We start from the raw sequence: 15,487 nt of genomic DNA, 5'->3' as shown, positions 1-15,487 counted from the left end.
CAGGCCACAATTATTATTTAGTTTTATCAAGAATTGATAAATATCGAATTCAACATCGTGAAAATGGCTGCTTAGAACTACGAACTACGTACTTAGCATTAATGTTTGACGTTTAGTAATGCTTCTTGAATTCTCATTTCTTTCTACGTGGGTCAGAATATCAACAAGACTTTGAAAATTAATTTAAAAAGAATAAAGCGAAACAATCATACGTACAAACAAAAATCACAACACTTTTAGCATTTTCTTCGTTACCATGTGCGTTTGTTTTAGTTTTCAATTCCGCCATTAGACAGTGACTTCAGTGCCCCCTATAGTTCGTTGGAGTTGTGACAGAGTAGTTTTTAAATGATGCCAAAATAAATAAATAAATAACAATGATTACTATATGTTAGTTTTGTTAATAAATTTATACATTTCGAATAACGCAGGTTTTACAAGATTTTAGATTTATTTGATTCAAGTCAAGTCGTTAGTTTAAAAGCGTAATCCACATTACTTGAGTTCAGTCCTGAACTTTTGTTCATAAAATTCACTTTATAGCATTATCACTATATTCGGAACTCCAGCGCTCGAATACGCTACCTTGCGGTGATTTACAAAACTGCAAATGAAACTTAAACATTGCCACGTTGCGTTCCACGTGTGTCTGTTGACGTAAACACAGGCAGTTTGATCTGAGTATTTATTAACGCAATCGATGTGTCTTAGTTTGCTTTCAGCTACAGAAATTAATTCGTCCCTTAGTAGTATTCTCGAGCTTCTCAAAATAATAATAGTTTTCATTATTTCCTTAATAATTGGTGAAAGCGAAAATTCTGGATTAACAAACTTGGATAACGTTATACAAGGTAAAAATTTTTTATTGTTTTGTATGAATTTGTAAGAATATGGGGTTTTTTTTAATCTTAAATTAATTAAACTTACCATATTTTACAGCAGCATTTAGTTGGAATGGACAGTATGCAAAATATTTTCTTGAATATATTATCGTAGAACAAAATGAATAACCGAGAAAGAATTTACTTTATTCCTTTTATTCTCAGCTGAAAGGTTTCGCCAAATTTGTTTAGGGTTATAGTTTAGTATTGTGCGAGCAAAGTAGCCTTGGCGAGATTTCGCGTTTTTAGTTAAACCATTTTTAATTTTTATCATGAGTGGAATAAAATGGTAGTAAGATTACAGAATTCGATAAGTGAAAGGAAATAATGGTCAATCAACTGAAAAGAAAACTACCACCATATATCCGTGAGAATTTTGTTGATGATTTGCATAACATGACACAATTAAATCGTAACTCAGAAATTAGAAAAATCGAAACAGAAAATTTTTAAATGAACCGATTCGGGAATTCGAGAGAAATAACTCAGCTACAAATGGAAAAAAAATAAGCGCTAGCCAAGCAAGGCAAAAAAGTATCATCTTCTTTCGATAACAATTTGTAATGTCACATTGAATTTTTTAGCATTAATTGTTATTCTTGTCAGGCTACAATTATTATTTAGTTTTATCAAGAATTGATAAATATCGAATTCAACATCGTGGAAATAGCTGCTTAGAACTACGAACTACGTAGTTTGTATTAATCTTTGACGTTTAGTAATGCTTCTTGAATTCTCATTTCTTTCTACGTGGGCCAGAATATCCACAAGACTTTGAAAATTAATTTAAAAAGAATAAAGCGAAAAAATCATACGTACGAACAAAAATCACAACACTTTTAGCATTTTCTTCGTTACCATGTGCTTTTTTTTTTAGTTTTCAATTCCGCCATTAGACAGTGACTTCAGTGCCCCCTATAGTTCGTTGGAGTTGCGAATACAATTATTTTTCATTGTGTTTGAAAACAATTAAAAAAGCGGATTTCGAGTATTGTTTAGTATTCTCGTTGTTTATCATCTATTTTCTTTATAAAAATATACAATTTTTAACCGACTTCAAAAAGGAGGCGGTTATCAGTTCATACCGTATGTATGTTTTTTTGAGCAATCACGATTGCTTATTGCTTTCATTTGACTGTTTTGATGTCCTATCATTTTATTTTCCCACCGCCACCCGCCGCACCATCACCGTGGACCGGCTGCCTCACGATGCTGCTCCTATAGCGAAAGTCGTCTCCAGGTTGCGTCAATATCCTACACTTACACGCATACATACACGCACGTGCAAACAAACACATACACACGCATACACAAATGCATACATACACCTACACACATACATAAACACATTCATACACCTACACACATACACAAACACATACATACACCTACACACAAACACATACACACACACGCATACATACAGACACCTACACACAACTACCCACACACTCATGCCTACACACACATACACATTCCCCCCACCACCACAAACACACATACACACAACTGCCCACACACTCATACCTGCACACAGGCACAAACACACACGCCTACATACACACACACACACACTCGTGATTGCGAAAAACATAATTTGAATTTCAAAAGTCAAAATTCAAATTAATTTTTTTTTTTTTGTTTGTCCACTCATAGCGTCTCACCTAGTGAACCGATTTTGATGATTCTTTTTTTAATGGATAGAGGATGGCTCAACTTAGGTCCCATTACTTTGTTTGACCATATTTGTTCTTTAAAAAAAAAGTTATGGGCAAAAAACAGTAAATTTCCCTATTAAATGATTAAAATGATACTAGCGAAGTTCGCACATTTCATCCGTGGATAATGGTGGCTCAGTGGTAGAATTCTCGTCTCTCACACGAACAACCCGGGTTCAACTCCCGACTAGGACAAAGTGAATTTTACTAAAATTTCGTTTCTACTGTTTCCCGTATTTTCTCGAATGTTCTATTAATTTCTGTATCTTTTCAAGTCTGGAAAGTTCCAGCACTTTTTCAAGTTATATGTAACGTTCATTCGTGGTTCTGAATAAAGATCTCGAGTTGAGACTAACGAGTATTCGCTTCATTTGGCTTTCACATTGTCTTCGCTATCTTCATCTACGCGACAGTATGAAACTCATTGTTATAAAGGTTTGGTGCCATATAACTGTAACATTAATAGTAATTGTAATGATAACTTTGAATAAAGGCTTTTCTAAAGCAATACAGTGATATAGAGTCTTATTTCTTACTAGGTAACTTCTTACTTTTACTGAAATATCTACATTTACACAAAAAAGAATGAAATAAAAAAATTTTGAAAAAAAAAAAAAAAAAATAGAACCGACTTCAAAATTGCTCTAAAAAGTGAAAAATAATTTTATTCTTTAAACACCATTGATAATACTTTTAAACATGATTTTTGAAGTTGGCGCAAAAACAAAAAGTAAAATCCATTGTAACCATGCTTCGTTCATATTTTTATCAAAAAATCATCCAAAGTTAGGAACGAAACATTTATATCGTTTCTAAAATATGCTGTCATCAATGCGTAATGCATGTGGTAGTGAAGAAACTGTACCTGGTTAAATTTATACTTGTAGTTGAGTTATGGCTGTGAATGATTTTATCGATCGTTTTTGCGCCAACTTCAAAAATTATGTTTAAAAGTATTATCGATGGTGTTTAAAGAATAAAATTATTTTTCACTTTTTAGAGCAATTTTGAAGTCGGTTCTATTTTTTTTTTCAAAATTTTTGTTGTGAATATAAGTCAGACGCAGAAAGAACAAGAGCGTGGCGAGAGAGAAGTTCGAAACAGTTGACAGTTCAGAAAAAAAAAGGAAAGAAAAAGTTTCATTCCTGTCGTGTGTCTTTACGAGACACAATTCATTTTTATTTGGAGGATTATTTCACATTTTAGGGACTGCCTACAAATGGTGTCAAGCTTTGAGGGGGAGGGGCGTTCATGAAATTGAGTTTGTGACAAGATCAGGGAGGAGATAACGAGTGGGAGATCGTACATTTTTCAAAGAATATGTTAATGAAAAGGAGCGTGACATGTGATAGAGGTGAAATGTGATAAATGAAAGAGGCGTCAAAAATGTTGGAAAAAAAAAAAAAAAAAAAGACACCTCTTTTATGAACCTCCCCCCCCCACCCCCTAAAGGAATTCCAATCATGTTCAATTGCTTTTATTTATTTGGCAATTATTTTTATAGTTTAAGTAAAACCTAGTATTCTTATTCAATGACTTTTTTTAAGTTATAAGTCGAGTAGTATAGTAAAAAAGTGTAGTATTGCCAGAAAAAAAAAAAAAAAATAACTGTGAGTGCGTATTTTCGACCGGCGACAAGCAGTAGGGTTGCCATATTTTTCTAGTAAAATATCTTTGAACTATGAGAGTCGTTAGTTAGCAACAGCGATAATGGGGTGGTTTCCATAAGTCAAAAGTCACTAAAATTACTTTTAGTCACTGAAGTTGGAAAAAAAAAAAAAAACATTAAGCGAGAAAAATCTTTTATTTCCAAAATGTTTAATTTTTAATCATTTTTTTTAAAATGTAGGATTTTTTCAAACACTGCGGTTTCTTTATGACGTCACAAGTGATGTACTTTGGCGCGTAATCAACTAGAGCGCTGTATGCTGACGCTTGCTGTCTACCGCGTTTCCATGTTATGATAATTCAGAAGCAAATTAAATATTGCACGCCACGCTTGCTATCAAGCATATTGTTGCCAGTACATGTGAGTAAAGAAGCGAATTAAATATTGCGCTCTGTGCTAATGGCATCAGTGAATGGCATTTTATCGCTTTTGATGTCATGGGCAGAAGCGTAAAAAATAAAATTGCATCTGTGTGCACCAATAAAAATAAATTTTTAAAAATATTAAACTTTGTCAAATTATTTTAAAAATGGTCAGATCTTATGTTTTTAAAGCATGCTCTTTGAGAAAAAAAATATATTTTTGAAATTTCGGAAACGACCCCATTCCCATTAAACACTTACATGGTATTGGTTTAGGGGTCGTTCACAAATTATGTCACGCTTTAAGGGGTAGGGGGTGGGAAATTGTGACAGGGGGGAGCGGCGAGTCAAAATATGTTGGAAAAGACTGCAACATCATTTGCCAGCCCCTTATCTTAATTTTATTTCCAGGGCAAAGACGGAGAAGAGGAACAACACATCGATGCAGAAACAGTAACATTGGAGGATCTGTCTTCTCGAGTAGAATCGACGAAGGACACGCTCAACCAATTAGAAGAGAGACTCGGTCATCTGACCAATCGCGTGGAGACGACCAATGAGAAAAACGAAAAGGCCAAATCCGAGGTCGGTGATATCCTCCTGCAAGTAACAGTTATCCTGAAAGTGAGTTGGTTTTCAAATCTTTTGTTTTTTTTTTTTAATTTTAATAAAAGAAAACAGTCACATTTGATTTTCAGAGTTCCGCAACTTTACTTAACTCTACATTCCATACCATAGAGCTATTACAGAACTACAGCGCGTTCTTCTTTATTCACCAGCAAGGCAGAAACTGGCAGTCAACATAAGAAAGTAGTTGACAAATAAGAGGGGCCAAATTTGGCACCATTCTCGCCACATCATGGGGAATTTAAGTATGAGTAAGTTAGCGCTCGCCAAGCAGTAGTGGTCAAAACTGTTTTCATGTATAGAGCCAAAATATAACCCTAGCACACGCTCTAGTTAAATGGTAGCTCTATGCATGCTCCATACCTATACCACTACACGTGGTTTAACTGGTTTGTTTTTTTATTCCCCAAATCAGAAACCGATCAGCACTTGATCCAGCATCTTCAGAGGTATTGATTTCGAATAGGAACTTCGAGGCTGGTCCCTCGATAGATGACACAAAGTTCCTGTGGTAGTTTTTGATTAATTTTGATTTTTAGAAACTTCTCTCGATATTGGCAATTGAAATAGCTAATGTTAGGAGAATTCGCAAGGAAATAAATGCTTTTAGAAGAACATCAATGTTTTTGAGGATGAATGACCTTGCCCTTTGCGGGTGAACTACTTGTGGAGCAAGTGTTGTTTCCCCAGAAGTACTCTATTAAAGAGATTGATATCACCAGAAAAGCTTCGCGAAGACGTGTCACACAATTTTGACACAACTGTTCATTCGCGACTTTTAGTGTAGTTCTGTCAACTTGACGTGGTCAAACTGTTTCTGGTGAAAACTGACAGAAATTTAAATGTGTAGCGGCGCAATGGATTTTCACATTGGCCCCTGTGCTTCTTCTACGAAGTGTCTCCTAAAAAGATTGATTCTTTACAACAAAACAAATCTAACTAGGCCAGATTTTAAGCATTAGCCCGTTCTAAAAGGTGCTCTATGATTTCCCACTCAAATCATTTAATGTGTCCGACCATATCGGTTAAATTAATGCGATAGAGTCTCGAAGACTCGGCCGCACCCTGGCAGAAACCTGTTGCACACGCATTCACGATTCAGTTTCAAACTCAGCCACATTAGGATGACTTTTCTGGACTTAGGTAGTTTAGTTCTTTAAAAAATGCAGTAAAATATGAGAAAAAAATCTTAGATTAGCGGGGCCTGAGCTTTTTTTTTTCAAGGCTGCACCTCATTTTAAATGACTCTCGCGGACCTGGAACAAATAAGATTTTAAAATATTTCTGAATAGAGTTGTTGTTATCGTAACTTGATGCTTATTTTATTAAGTACATGTTTTCCGGAAACCATTGTCTGAATATTTAGTTTAGAATTTGAGACATTGTGACGAATCGTGGCTTTCGATTTAACATTGAACAAAACAACGGACCAGATCAGGGCCACTTGTCAGACTGGCCATCCTACCTACCTCCCCCACACAATTTATTAAACTAACTGCAATTTTGAGTCGGGCCAATAGCTTCCGACTAGGCTGACACGGCCTCTCTGTCGTCGGCTCTGCAGGGTCGTCGAGAGGGGGGGGGATTAGCCTATGCATTGCACAGGGGCCCGTGAAAAAGATAAACACAACTCCCCCCCCTTTTTTTTTTTGAAAACTTTTCAGTTTGAAGGAAGTCATTATCCTGTTCAGTGAAAGTGATCATGTTCGAAGTGAGTCCCCCTATCGACGCCATTACCCAAAAAGAATTATTATTTTTTTTGGGTAATTTATCTATTTTTGTGTGAATTCAAAGCAAAAAGAAATAGCTTCTTTTGAGAAGATAAACAGAACTTAACTAAAATGGACAAGGGGGGGGGGGGAATACTTAAAAAAGCGCTTGCATTTTTAGCGTTCGAAACTCAAAACGAGGCAAGAGACGCAGTTTGATGAAAAGATTTTAAAATATGAGTTGGTTTGACTTTTGGGTACAGTGATACAAATTGAAACTATTTCTGGTGTTGTTTCTAGAGCAAAAACGTGGGGGGGGGGGCTTTTGAAAGAGCATTCTTCATCAAAGTGTATAGAACGCCCTTACATGTCTAAAAGGAGCACAGTTATGTCACCATTAATTAAAATCAGTGCTGGATTTACCTATAAGCTAAACAAGCTAAAGTAGCTTAGGTCCCCCGCTTCTTTGGGGCCCCCAACTCTCGAAAATATTGCATGATTCGATCCTAAAGTAAGGAAAAATACTTTAAAATATTAATTTCATTTTCACGTGGTTGAAAACATTGAGATCTTGCCAACTAGGGACATTTCAAATGCGAGGAGGAGGGAGGGGATGCCAAAATGTGCCAAATTCATCTCCTTGCTACATTCTGCATTAAAAATGTAAAAAAAAAAGGTTATGACGTTCCTGTTACACATTGCTTGCTTGAGATATATTTTCGTGACTAGCATGTTCACATTTGCTATTTATTTTTAAACGTGAATTCCGTATTTTTAAAGTTCTTTTGTTATTGCTTGCTTTTTTATTACTTCTACGGCATACTGTCAATCTCTTTAGCTTGAGAAAAATTTATTACACTACCTCTATTCCTATTCATTTTCTACACTACTTGTTATTAAAAAATACAAGTAGTGCAGAATAATAGGGGTTTCTCACTAAGTTAGAATATAAAACTATACAATCATTAAAATATCAGAGATTGGGAAGTACAAATGAAGTGCTTTGAAAAACTAATTGTTCTAGAGGCCTTGAAAATAATTTAAAAAGTTTCTGAAACTGCTGGAAAAGTGCTTCAACTTTATTTCCTAACATGTGCACAAAGTAGGAATTGTCCGAATGGTTAGAATGTTATTTTCTCATTACCTAATTTCTAAATAATCCCACCATTTCTTTTAAAGCATTTTAAAATCTTGATCATTTTTCAGTAAATTCAGTGTTGTGTTTGTTGATGAGTTGAAGAGATGATCAAAAACTAATTATATACCGAGAGTCGATGTGAGCAAGTGACAATGTGTCATCGTTCTCCTCCCTCACTCTTTCTCTCTGTCGATTAATATCAACGATTTGTCGAACCAAGAGCAATTTGTATTTTGTATTGTCTTAGTTTGCAAAAGAGTATGAAGTTTAATTTTTTTCTTCCTCTGATGTTTTTGTAGTTTCTATTATCCCGTATAAGGCATCAAAATGCAGATTTTTTAAATGTATATTTCAAAAACTTTCCCGGGAGAGAAACCCCCGGACGCCCTGAAATTGGAGATATTCTACTCTCAACCCAAAAGAGTTCTCTACATCACTCTCCTGATGTCCCTCCTCCTCCTCCAAGGTAAAAAAAAGACAGCACAGCAGAATTGTTTATTTTTTTCATTAAGCACACACACGTGGAGGAAAAAACACGTCGTGAGGGAAAAACAAGTATAAAATGGTCGGTTTTGCTATTGACAAAAAGTTGTTCGAGCTCCAAAAAGGGTTTCCCATACCTGAAATCGCAAATCAATTTTAACTGAGAAAAAACACCTTTTTATTAGATTAACTAACAATTTTTTTTTTTGGATATTTATATGAAAATGGAGCCTAGAAAGAGGAGGCTAAAGGTTAAAGTCAAAAGTTAGGGGTCCTGAAGAAAGTTGCATAGGGGCCCATAAATCCTGTCGACGGCCCTGCGGCTCTGTGTCAGCTTCGAGGGCTACACGTGGCCAAGGGCGGATCCAGAAAGTGTTCAAGGAAGGGCGATTAAATTATAAAATTAATTTAAAAATTCCCAAACCTCCGCCCCTCTTTTTTTTTTTTAAACTTCCTTTTCTAAATAATTCCGGAGGAGTGTACTTTTTCTCCACAATACCTCACCTCTTCTTTTACCGTCCGGGAGATCCGCGAAGAGGGGGCCCCTCACGGTTGGGGGAGGAATGTACTGAACCCTACCCCATCCTTTATATTAACGTCAGCAGAGGTGTCCTGTAATTACCCTTTTTGGATTTCAATTTCAAAACCCTTCCAAAGGAGATCTTCCTTATATCATCAAATATCATTTAAGATCGTCTACAATTGAGTTTTTGAAACTTTCTGTACAAAATTCCGATCCCTATCACTAAAGTGTTAAGAGAGTTGCTTCAATTCCGTTTTCAAGGCAACAATTCCGAAAATATTCCAAAGGAAAACCCTCTTGTTCTAAAAGTATTGATCTAGGGATGCACCGATAAGCAAATTGGCCGATTACTGATTAATCGGCTGTTGATAATCGGCCCTGGTCGATTAATGATTACAATGAATATTTTTAATGCAACCAATTCACTTTTTTTCTTTGACTTGGAAAATATAGTTTACAGTTTATTTCTAAGAGATGATTTTTCTCCTCTTTCCTAATTTTTCAATAATAATTTCAAAAGTTCATTCAATTTCTTTCAGTCAACTTTTATATAAATGTAAATAAAATCACATAATGTTAACTAGACATGGAAATTTAAAAATATTAGGGGAAGCCTGTGGTCAGCAGGCAAATTTAGGATAATTTTTTAATTCAAATTTTATTTTTAAATTATAAGTAGCCATTGAATCCAAGGTTTGTATTCATTGTTAAAAAAATATATATAAGGTTATCTAAAAGCACTATTCTAAAGGGGAAAAGTATTGACTTATGAAACATGATGTAATATTGTATATAGGTGCATATTTATTCAAAATAAAAAATAAATTAAAAAAATAACATTACTTCAACCATCTGTTTGTAATAAAAAATTAAAAAAGTAAAATATGTGTGTACACTTTTTTTTACATCAAATAACACTAATTTTTCTTTTTTGTTCAATCAAAAATTAATAACGTAAATAGTAAGTTGTATGATGTAATCATATGTATAGTTACCAGGAACACTTTCAACATATGAATAGAAATAAGATTAATAACATAAAAATAAAAAGTAGCTGCAAGGCAGGTGATATGAAAAGTGTAGGAGATGGGGGGATAAATAATAAATATAAATGTCTTGTAATTTAATTATTCTTTGTAGTGTCATGAGAATTTCAGCTGTGAGAATTATTCTTTAATACTTCATTCAGCTTTACGCACTTTCTAAACAATTTGATTTTACTCGGTACACTTTCATACTGCAGCTCTAAAACAATGTTTGCAGGCAAATTACATTATTTATTGTTCATAAATGTATTCATCATTGTTTCTTGTTGAAAAATATTTTTTCCGCCGATTAATCGAAAAAATTTGGCCGATTATAAATAATCGGCAAAGTAGCCGATTAATTGGTGCATCTCTAGTATTGAAGATCGTCTAAAATTACATTTTTTGAACTTCAGTGTTGGAAACATGCCCAGGAAGAGTTCCTGCACCTCGGCTCAAGGAGGGGGCCATCGCCGCCCCCACACCTTGTATCCACGTTGCATGAGACTGACGGGTTGGACACCACTGTTTTGGATGACATTTAAGAGCCATTGTCTGTAAGAGTCGGGCAGTTTAAAGCATTTGTGATTGTTGACATTTTTAATTATTTTTATTTTCACATATGTTGTTCCTTATCATAAATGTAATGTAAATCCGAAATTTGAGCTTTGTCTGACTCACCGTTTTTGAGAAAACAATTTTTTTTAAGGGGCGTGGCACATTTTTGCCGGTTTTTCAAATTTGCAGATTTTAATGTGCTTGTTGCTTGAAGCGCCCTTATAATGACATGGATTTTTCAATTCCATATTGCTATATGGTCTTGTTAGATACCGTTACAGCTGTCAAATCGGTGACACTACGAGGGCGACGCCCACAAACTCAGTTTAAAAATGACTGAAAATGAATTTTTTCTATATTCAAGGCCAATTTTCTCAAAGCGCCTTCATGATGACACCAACATTTTTAGATCATTTTCTAGCCACACTTACATACATCAAAAATATGTATCAAAATCGGTGTCACTATAAGGGCGCCCGAAGATATTGGGCCTTTTATTCAATAAATTTCACAAAAACAAATATTTAGAATCTAACTACAACTGTCGCCCTCATAGCAGATATCTGATACTACATTAGGTTGATAACCAACATGTTTGTCTAACATTTGCACAAAAAAAATCGGTGTCACTCCTATCATTTTTGGAAATATAATCGTTCCAAGTTAGTACGTTATGGCGTTTTTTTTTATATTTATTTGTTTAATATTTTCACACCCAGATTTTTTTTGAACATATTTATTTTTAATTTAATACAAAGAAGTGTACCTTATAACATAAACAGCTTTGGGCAGCAAGAGAGTCTTTTTCTTAAATAGAAAATGCCCGTTTTGATATAGGTACCATGTGGATCTATTGTGCATAACATATCTAGACTATTATACCAATACTCGTCTTGTTTTTCCGGCCAAACAAATTTATTTATTCCAATTGTTCTTGACATGCATTTGACCTAAACTTGCAATTGGTCAACTTGTACTATTTTTCTGGGATACCATGTTTTCCCATGCTTTAGTGCTACAAAATTAGCAGTTTTCAATAAGAGATGACAGTCTTTCTGAAATTGGTTTCATTTGATTCTTAATGTTTTCATCGTTTTGGTCTACGTTATCCTCAAATTCAGTTTCAGATTCTGAATGTTCGCTTTCTTCAATATTCTCATTTGATGTATTGAGAATGCATTCGTTTTTATGTTTCTTCCATCGAAAAAAAAGGGATAGGATTTGTTTCATAGTACAATACTCTGAAACAACGAACAGTTTTTCCCTTTTTACGAACTGAATCTCTCATCTAGTGTGCAACTTGACAGGGATGTTGTTTTTTCCCAATATTTTCACCAATCGTAAATTGTTCTTATAAATACTCCTTCTGCTTTGAAGTGAACTTGAACTGAGCTCGTAAAGATAGGGCCCATCCAATTTCATTAAATTGAACTTTTGGCAATGCAGGGGTATTTATTAGTTGAAAATTTGAAGCATTTATATAAGATGTTTGTAAGAGCTTCTCTCTATACATATTTCGTATAAAATCCATTTGCAAGTTGAGGTCAAATGTATGCCAAGAACAATTGGAATAAATAGATTTGTTTGGCCGAAAAAACAAGATGAAATATTAAAAATAAATATGTTCAAAAAAACTATCTGGGGGTGAAAAGATTAAATAAATAAATATTAAAAAACGCCATAACGTACTAACTTCGAACGATTATATTTCCAAAAATAACAGGAGTGACACCGATTTTTTTTTTGTGCAAATGTTAGACAAACATGTCGGTTATCAACCAAATTTAGTATCAGATCTCTGCTATGAGGGCGACAGTTGTAGTTAGATTTTAAATATTTGTGTTTTTGTGAAATTTATCGAATAAAAGTTCCAATATCTTCTGGCGCCCTTATAGTGACACCGATTTTTATACATATTTTTGATGTATGTAAGTGTGGCTAGAAAATGATCTAAAAATGTTGGTGTCATCATGAAGGCGCTTTGAGAAAATTGGCCTTGAACATAGAAAAAATTCATTTTCGGTCATTTTTAAACGGAGTTTGAGGGCGTCGCCCTCGTAGTGTCACCGATTTGACAGCTGTAACGGTATCTAACAAGACCATATAGTAATATAGAATTAAAAAATCCATGTCATTATAAGGGCGCTTCAAGCAACAAGCACATTAAAATCTGCAAATTTGAAATACCGGCAAAAATGTGCCACGCCCCCTAAACAAAAAAAAATTGTTTTCTCAAAAACGGCGAGTCAGACAAAGCTCAAATTTCGGATTTACATTACATTCATGATAAGGAAAAACATATGTAAAAATAAAAAAATTTAAAAATTCCAACAATCACAACATGCCTGATGCTTACAGACAATGGCTCTTAATCACGAATAAGTGCTAAATACGAACAAAACTTAATAACTTGCCCGTATTTCACATCACTAACATGAGGCTATTTTTTCATTCCAGGAAGCTGAAAGGATCAATGCAGAAAGCAAACGCACTTTGAACGAAATTCAGAAATCCAAACTGGAACACCAAGGACTTGCACAGACATGCAAGGAGTGCAAAGCAGCCATTGCTAAATCCAAAGAAGAACAAGAGCTGCAAAAGGAAACGTAGAAATCCCAGGGATTGCTGACAAGATTTACCTACTGTTACATTGCGGAATCCCTCGAATGTTACGTATTATACAAAAGTCAGGTTTAGAGATACCTCATTCACTCTTTGTTTTTCAAGTCGCGATATTGAAGAAAATAAGCCAAAGGTAACACAGTATTTCACGATACCAAACACTAGTACAGTCATTCACTCATTCTGGGTAACTCGAGTTGCAATTCTGCTATTTTTAACTGCCCCACTCATTGTTTGATAGAGTTTTGTTGTATTGGTAAAAATAGAAGAAACTCTTGAGTACAGCCAGGCCCGTCACTTACCGAGGTCAGGGTGGTCAATCGCTCTCCCTGGCAGCAAATATATTTACATGTAAATGGGGATGTGGGCTTTCCAGTATTTTTTTTTTTTTTGCGTGTACAAAAAAACTATTAATGCACCCATTTCAACTTCACAAGTGAAAAATCCATTTTTAGGCATTCATATATTTCTTTCTTCCCTTTCCTTCCAATGATAAACTTTTCAAGATCACAGAAACCTGAAATTTAGATCTACGATACTTACTACTTTGGATCTACACTAGTTTCGCTCAAAAACGAATGACCAGACCAGTTGTGTCCGGAAAAATCCCCTTCTCCCATACGCGTTTAGTTATAGTTTAAATGTATGGAAGGGTTATAGCTAGTATCAATTTTTACTTAATTTTGCGGAATATTTGCTTATCCGCCGTTATCATGCCACCTTTATTTGCGGATAATAGGGAGTTTACTGTAATTTACAGAGTGCATTCCCTTTGCCCTTTGAAAAAAACTCAAAATGATGGGCCTGAGTGAAGTTATACAAATTTCGAAAATAACTATCAAAATAAAAAGTGTAACGTTACCATTCTACTTTCTTCTACAATTCAAAGGGCCTTACAATGCTGGCCTACTGTTCTAGTTCGAGCCTTGGTTGTCAGGATGAAACTAAGATTGTGGTTCAGATATGTGCGAATGTTTGGCGCTGTTTTTGCCTTCCGGTGAAATTAAACTACCTGTTCACATTTGTGAAAAACTTTTGAGAAGTTGGACCTCTCAGGTTGCCAAACAATGATACAGTGGCGGTACCTCTCAGTTCTCCAAATAGTGATACCATAGTGGTCTGAAACTGTTTCACATTGGTTTTGAAAGTGACACTATGCTATTACCAGAAAACCCATATTATCGCGATAGCTTGCACAGGTCCAAGGAGTGCCCGAATAATTTCTGGACTATGAAATATTCTTTTCTTCAACTAATAGGCCAGTGCCAATAATGTTTGAGACCAAAAAAATTTAGAACAGGATAAAACCAGTTCGAAAGGTAAGAAAATCTAATAACATTAATAGGAAAAATAAATTACGGGCGAGCCGAGTTCGGGAAGGGGGGTGTAGGGGGGTTTAAGGGGGGGAAAACGGTTTATCACGATTTCCGGAAAAACTAAGAGTCATATCGAAAAAAACTAAATTGCAAAGTTGTTAGTAATAAAAAGATCTACAACTTTTGCATTTGCACTTTTTTTCTATAACCTCAAAATATATGCGAAAAATTCAAAAAACCGACTTTTTGGTTTTTTATTTTTATCTCCCACAAAAAAATTTTTTTTTTCACTACATTTAATGAAAAGTTACCTTATTATGTCTCAAATACACTGTAATTTTTTTGGATTTAAAATATTTAATTTTTTCTCCTTATTTTGGTTCAGTAGTAAAAAAGCATCAGAATTCTCAATCAAAAATTCTCACGTCAAAATATCTGATTTTTTTAAAAAATCGGAGCAAGTTTTTTTCGTTGGAATCTCTACTTTTTGATGGTATAAAAAACAATACACAATACTATGGAAACTTTTCGCAAAAAATGAAGAAAATCAAAAAAACTCGAATTTAAAAAAAAAAAATCATCACTATGTAAAATTTTAAGCTATTTATTAAATTAACAGCAAACACAATAATTATAGTAAACACAATTGGAAAACTGATTATTTTTCATAATATTCAAGGTTACACAGTTCGAAATTGCGGAAATTACTCATTTATCCCATCCTACAGTGTAGCTTGCTATTCGTAACTCCAAAAAACTATAGGGGACACTGCAGTCACCGTCTAATGGTGGATGAGAAGGATATAAAACAAATGCATGCTGTAGCTTGATTTTTAATTATTTTAATATATTTTTA

The 15,487-nt window shown here is 34.5% G+C and overlaps 1 protein-coding gene across 2 annotated transcripts in view; it reads left to right on the top strand.

Annotated features, from left to right (window-relative positions):
• LOC129229792 (uncharacterized) overlaps nucleotides 1–13,671 on the top strand; it is a 116,759-nt gene extending 103,088 nt beyond the window's left edge. For both annotated transcript variants that reach the window (XM_054864168.1, XM_054864166.1), the window contains 2 exons: nucleotides 5,042–5,254; nucleotides 13,151–13,671. In XM_054864168.1, the coding sequence (XP_054720143.1) occupies nucleotides 5,042–5,254; nucleotides 13,151–13,303 (366 nt within the window). In that variant the 3' untranslated portion in view covers nucleotides 13,304–13,671. The remainder of the gene's footprint in view (nucleotides 1–5,041; nucleotides 5,255–13,150) is intronic.
• Nucleotides 13,672–15,487: the final 1,816 nt, after the last annotated feature.

The sequence above is a fragment of the Uloborus diversus genome, chromosome 9 (genome assembly GCF_026930045.1).
Source record: "Uloborus diversus isolate 005 chromosome 9, Udiv.v.3.1, whole genome shotgun sequence".
In the NCBI taxonomy this organism is placed as follows: domain Eukaryota; kingdom Metazoa; phylum Arthropoda; class Arachnida; order Araneae; family Uloboridae; genus Uloborus; species Uloborus diversus.
Note: the sequence above shows the minus strand (reverse complement) of the source record. Positions and strands in the feature narration are given on the sequence as shown.